This window comes from Myotis brandtii, unplaced genomic scaffold (genome assembly GCF_000412655.1).
Source record: "Myotis brandtii unplaced genomic scaffold, ASM41265v1 scaffold383, whole genome shotgun sequence".
NCBI classification, from domain to species: Eukaryota; Metazoa; Chordata; class Mammalia; order Chiroptera; family Vespertilionidae; genus Myotis; species Myotis brandtii.
Window position 1 is genome coordinate 1,976,833 of NW_005364711.1, and position 237 is coordinate 1,977,069.

At 70.5% G+C, this 237-nt stretch overlaps 1 protein-coding gene across 1 annotated transcript in view; it reads left to right on the forward strand.

Annotated features, from left to right (window-relative positions):
- The first annotated feature begins 6 nt into the window (after window positions 1-6).
- The window catches only part of MMD (monocyte to macrophage differentiation-associated), a 19,723-nt gene continuing 19,492 nt past the window's right edge, over window positions 7-237 (forward strand). Inside the window, exon 1 of the mRNA XM_005872551.2 lies at window positions 7-57. Coding sequence (XP_005872613.1) covers window positions 32-57 — 26 coding nt within the window. The 5' untranslated portion in view covers window positions 7-31. The remainder of the gene's footprint in view (window positions 58-237) is intronic.

Sequence of the window (237 nt, forward strand, 5' to 3'; positions counted from 1 at the left end):
CTCCCGGCCCGCGAGGAGGAGCGGAGGATCAATGAGGTTCCAGAATCGATTCCAGCGGTGAGAGGGATGGAGCCCCGGCTCCCCAGCCCGTGCCAGGCGCGGGCCCCAGATCCACCTCCTCCCATGTGGGTCCCGGCTCCCCACCTGGATCCATCCCTCCGTGGATCCGCCTTGGCCGGGGACCAGCTCCCGGGGATTCCCCGCCCTGCTGTCGCTGGGCGATCCCCTCATCCCCTC